Source organism: Alligator sinensis, unplaced genomic scaffold (genome assembly GCF_000455745.1).
Source record: "Alligator sinensis unplaced genomic scaffold, ASM45574v1 scaffold2636_1, whole genome shotgun sequence".
Lineage (NCBI taxonomy): Eukaryota > Metazoa > Chordata > Crocodylia > Alligatoridae > Alligator > Alligator sinensis.
The window spans coordinates 1-5,467 of NW_005843800.1; the positions used below are offsets into that span (position 1 = coordinate 1).

The following is a 5,467-nucleotide window of genomic DNA, read 5'->3' on the forward strand; positions in this document are numbered from 1 at the left end:
GATCCCTTCCAACTCTACAATCTATGAATCTGGTAACGGGTGTGTGGCACACTGGGAAATACAGTAACAGGAGTGTGGGGCACTAGGAAATATGGTAATGGGTGTATGGCGCACTAGGAAATAAGGTGAGAAGTGTGTGGTGCATTAGGAAATACAGTAACTGTGTGGTATGCTAGGAAATACAGTAATGGTTGTGTGGTACACTAGAAAATATGGTAACGGGGTGCGTGCTACACCAGGAAATACAGTAAGGCCGTCTCTATATATATAAAATACACATACACAACTGTATACACACCCGTATATAGTTAATACTTATACGGGTGTGTATACACATGTGATATGCATGTATATATATATATAGCACAAACATTTACACACAAAACATGGGGGGGGTGTATGTACACCCACACGCATATATCTCCACACACACACATACATGTATGTAATAGTCTGTGTATGTGGGTGTATATATATGTGGGTATATATGTGTATGCAGTTGTGCACACATATGAATACACATGTATCCATGTGTACATGTTCATATACATACACATATGTATGTGGATGTATGTTTGTGTGTACCAGGTTCTGACCCTACCCTCCTGCTCAAGCGATGCACCACTGGAGAACCTGAGTCACCACGGCCATACCCCTGCAGCCCTCTAGAGAGAGGGAAACTGAGGCAGGGACCCAGGCCAGACACGGCTGCTGGGGGCTGGGGCGAGCTCCTCTTCTGCAGGTGGAGGCTTGGGAGGGGCATTGTGGGGCTGGAGCAGCCTTGCCAGTGGCATGTGCATGTGGTCACATGTCTTGTATCAGGTCATTGTGCATGCGCCCATGTCTGCCTGTGCACACATGCCTGCATGTTCGGGTGTGTGTTGGCTCACGTCGGTGCATGTTCCTGTCTGTTGTGTGTACGCATGTGCATGTGTCTGTGCATGTCTGTGCCTGTGTGCTGCTGCCGGGACCCAGGCACAAACCTGCGACCTCCCCATGCGCAGCGTGTCAAGGCACAGATCTGTGCATGTGTGCTCACACACTGCTGGTGGCTGCCCTGCACATCTGGGGCCAGCAGTTGACACGTCCCACCGGGGTTGGGCCTGGCTACAGGCATTGGGGTAGCATTAACGGCAGGACAGCAGCAGCAGTGGGAACAGTGACAGTGATGAGGACAGTGTCGGCCATGACTTGGAGGGCGATGAGCGGGCCCCCACATGGTGGCTCTGGGTGCAGCCGCACAGCATGGAGTAGTGGGACTGCAGTGTGTGTGTGGATCTACTATATCTGTGTATGTAAGTGCTCGTGTGTGTATCTACCTCCACACCCACACAACGTAACTACATCTGTGTGCAGGAGGGTGCCCACAACCACACACCGGTGGGTGTCTCTTAGATGGGGGCACAGGCCAGGGCTCCGGTTGGGGGGTTGGTGCCCAGGGGCTGAGCTGAAGACTCGCATCCAGGGCACCACGTCCCTGCTCTGGGGTCTGTGGCCCACCCAGGGATGCCGTCAATCTCCAGAGCCACCTTGCACAGGCACAGAGCTCGTGGGCTGTGCCCAGCCCCAGCAGCACCAACCCTCCCCAGGGAAGCCAAGCGTTCTCACCGCTGCATAGCAGAGGCAGGGGTTGGCAGTGCCGGCCCAGGGCAGCGAAACTTTATTGCCTGTCTCCAGGCCGGGCTGCAGCTTTGTACAAAACAGCATCCAAAATAAATACCGAGGGGACACAGCTGAGTCCACGTGCCCGTGCTCCACCTGTCCGGGCACGAATGGCCTGTGCCCATGCATGTGACTCTAGTCTTTGGGGATTCGGCCGGCCACCGAGGGGTTGGCACCCATGGGCACATCCGTGGTCCAGTGCCTCCGTAGTGCACCTGTGGTCCATGTGGGCTCACCCAGCACCTGTGTGCGTGTCCGTGCATCATATCCGTGGGTGGTGCAGGCTCACCAGCATTCATGGAGGCCACAGGGGAGGACTGGTGCCTGTGGGCATGTCCGTGGGCTCACCCAATGCTCATGTGCATGTCCATTTAGCATGTCCATGGCCCACGCAGGCTCACCCGGCACCCGTGCACATGTCCATGTAGCATGTCCGTTGCCCATGTGGGCTCACCTGGCACCCATGCGCGTGTCAATGTAGCATGTCCATGGCCCATGTGGACTCACCCAGCGTTCGTGGAGGCCATGGCAGGGGGGCCAGCACCAGTGCCCGCCTCCTCCTCCTCCATGGCAGTGTCAGGGGGCGCAGCGCCCTCGTCCATGGGCTCCAGCAGCCCACTCAGCTCCAGGTCACGGATCTCGGCATCATATGGTGGTGGGTCCTTGGCAGGTGCACTGCTGCCACAGTCAATGCAGGCCTGTGAGGGGGGTGCAAACAGAGCATCAGGGGGGCCTGGATGCCAGAGTTCTCCCCCTGCTGTGGAGGGAGAGTGGCACCTGTCGGGGGAGAGTGGGGAGCCCATATGCCTGGGTTTTGTAGGAGGGCAATGAAGTATGGGGGCTGGGGGATTAGATCCCGGACGCCTGGTTTCTCTTCCCCACTCTGGGAGGGCGGTAGTATATCTTGGGGGTTTGGAGCTCCAGGAGCTGGGAACCCAGACACCTGGGTTCTCTCCAGCTCTGGGAGGGTGGGGGAGACAGGGGGTCTGGATGCCTGGGGTCCCTCCAGCCTGGTGGTGCTCACCGAGACGTTGATGGCGCGTGGCAGCAACCCCTTGGCCACCCAGGTGTGCACCTCAGCCAGCTCCTTGCGCTGCTCCTCTGTGAAGCGTGGCTGCTGCTTCTGCATCTGCTTCAGCTTCTCCCGGTCCTGCTGCAGCACGGCCTCCAGGTCCCTGTGGGCCCCACGCGTCACCTGGTGCCACCACAATGGACACTCCTGGCCCAGGATGGACGGATCCCTGCCTCACCCGTGCCCGGGATGGATCACCCTGCCCCAAGGCAAAGAGGCCCCCTGGCTCTACCCGAGACAGACGTGCCCCCAAGCCCTGGTGCCCTCCATGTGCCCCACGTCCACAGGCACCCACCGGCCAGGCAGCTGGTAGGTCATCATGACTTTGTCATCCGTGTTGGCCATAAGCAGCCAGATGGGGTCTTGCAGCACGTACTTCATGAGGTGCACATTGGCCCCAGCCCCCACTCCCGGCGGCTGCTTGGCCAAGTCGGTCTCCGAGGAGTCCACACTGCCAAAATACTTGCTGGTGTGGCTGCTCTTGCTGCTGGCTGTGGAGGGGGATACAGGGGTGAGCACTGGAGCCGGCACCAGTCAAGGGTCCCTCCCAGCCCCAAGGCCCCACATCCGGCCTGGCCTATGCCCCATGAGCCAAGGAGCCGTAGATGTCCTGGCTACCCAGACCCAGCCTCTCCTGCCCACCCACGGGGGACCCAGGCGTCCCAAGCCCTGGCCGGGGAAAGAACCCAGGCATCCTGACCCCCAGCCAGGGGAGGAACCTAGGCATCCAGCCTCAGCCCAAGCCCCTGCCCATGCCCACCCCGACTCACTAGTGCCGCTGGCAGAAGTGCCACTGGCTGACATGCTGCAGCCGTTGGAGCCGGAGCCTGAGGAACCGGAGCCGGAGGCAGCTGAGCCAGTGCCCGAGCGAGAGTCCTCCTGCAACAGCAGGTCCAGCAAGTCACTGGAGCTTGACAGTGCGTCGTTGTTGGACGAGTCCTGGGCCTCGGCCTGCAGCCAGGGGGAGAGGGGATCAGTCTGAGCATGGAGCGGCCTGCCTGGGAGAGCCACTGCCCTGCCCCCACCTCTCCAGACTCAGGGGAGAACCCAGGCATCCGGGCACCCAGCCACCCCTCTACCGGCACCGGGAGAGATCCCCAGCGTCCAGACAGCACTCACCATGCAAGCCTCCTTGGGGTCACCATGCTCTCTGGGCAAGGGGGTGCCAGGGGGGGCGGTGGCAGGCGTGCCAGGTCCCGGAGTGGTACCAGGTGGGTCAGGGCGCTCGCAGGCCTTAGGTGCCTCCTCCATCTGCAGCAGGTTGAGCTGCAGTGGGGAGCTACAGCGCGAGTTGAACAGCGGCGACTCGGCCTCCGCCCGCTCAGCCTGGCTCAGCGAGTGTGGCGTGGTGGAGCGCGACGCCTCTGCTGCTGGCGGCCCACCCGGGGATGCCACCGGGGTTGCTGCTGCTGCCGGGCCCCCAAAACTGAAGCCAGGGGTGCCGGCAGGGCTGTAGGCTGCAGCACCAGGGAAGTAGGCAGGGGGCAGGGCGCTGGAGCCAGGCGGGAACACGTAGTTGGGCAGCACCAGTGCCAGCATGGGTGCCACTAGAGGCGTGGGGAAAGGCGGTGCAGGCAGTGGGTAGCGCGGTGCAGTGGCGGCAGCAGGCACCTCGGGCACGGGGGGCCGTGTGGGGAAGACGGGCATTGGGTAGGTGGGCACCATGGGGAAGGGCAGGGGGGGCAGGCTGGCCTGCAAGGCGGCTGAGGGTGGCCAGGAGGGAGGTGCGGGGGGAGCGCCTGGGGCAGGCGTGGTGGCGGTAGTCAGTGGCGAGCTGGTACTGTCTGACAACTGGTTCTGCTTTGCGCGCTTGGCCTTAGACTTGCCACTGCGCCCGCGCCGGCCTGGTCCACGGGGGGGCTGCCGAGGGCCTTGGGAACCTGTGGTGGGGAGGGGCACAGGTTAGCTGACAGCCCGGTGGGGGAGAGGGATGGTCCCACACCTTTTCTGGGCTCCAGCACTGCCCCCTGACTTCATTCAACTCCCACAGCCCCTCTCCATGCCCCAGCACCTCCTGGGCCCACTCTCACCCACCTGTATGGGCACCAGGTGTCTCGGGCCGGCCCGGCCCCGACGGGGTGTCGAAGACACGGAGTTGGCTGAGGCTGTGGAAGCGGGTGAGGAAGGCCTGCTCCTCCTTCTGCGTGTGCACAGACAGCACCTCCTTGGTGAGCCCCACAGGCCGGTACTGCTCACGGTCCGTGGCAGGTGCTGTGCTGGGCATCAGGGGGGCTGGCGGCGTCGCACTTAGTGCCTCCTCCATCATCACAATGTCTGCACAGGGAAGGCCAGGTCAGGGGGGGCTTTGAGGTGGGCCCCCCAGGAGGGGCCGCAGCCCGGGGTGCATGGAGAGCGAGGGGCAAAGCAGGAGACAGAACCCAGAAGTCCCCGACCCCCTGCCTCCACCCCCAGCTTGGACCCACTCTGCCCCACTCCCCTCCTGGAGCTGGGAGAGAACCCAGGTGTCCGGGTTCTCAGCGCACACCCTCACCCCCCAATAGCTGGGAGAGAACCCAGGCATCCAGGCTCCCGCCCCTGCCCTCAGAACTGGGGCACGGGGGTCCTGGCCCAGCTGCGTGGCTCCCCACAGTGCTGGGCTCAGGACAGCGTCAGGGGCAAATGTAGTCCAGGGGGCAAGCAGGAGAGGCAGGGTGGGTGGCAAAAGTGTCCGCAGCAGGTCCCTGGCCCAGTGGCTGTGAGGGCAGGGGGGCCCTGGGGGTCCCGGCACCGGCG

At 62.3% G+C, this 5,467-nt stretch overlaps 1 protein-coding gene across 3 annotated transcripts in view; it reads right to left on the reverse strand.

Annotated features, from left to right (window-relative positions):
* Positions 1-1,630: 1,630 nt before the first annotated feature.
* Positions 1,631-5,467, reverse strand: part of PER1 (period circadian regulator 1) — a 17,112-nt gene continuing 13,275 nt past the window's right edge. For all 3 annotated transcript variants that reach the window (XM_025195754.1, XM_025195753.1, XM_025195755.1), the window contains 6 exons: positions 4,769-5,008; positions 3,854-4,614; positions 3,505-3,685; positions 3,030-3,225; positions 2,687-2,837; positions 1,631-2,360 (listed from right to left, as the gene is read on the reverse strand). In XM_025195754.1, coding sequence (XP_025051539.1) covers positions 2,166-2,360; positions 2,687-2,837; positions 3,030-3,225; positions 3,505-3,685; positions 3,854-4,614; positions 4,769-5,008 — 1,724 coding nt within the window. In that variant the 3' untranslated portion in view covers positions 1,631-2,165. The remainder of the gene's footprint in view (positions 2,361-2,686; positions 2,838-3,029; positions 3,226-3,504; positions 3,686-3,853; positions 4,615-4,768; positions 5,009-5,467) is intronic.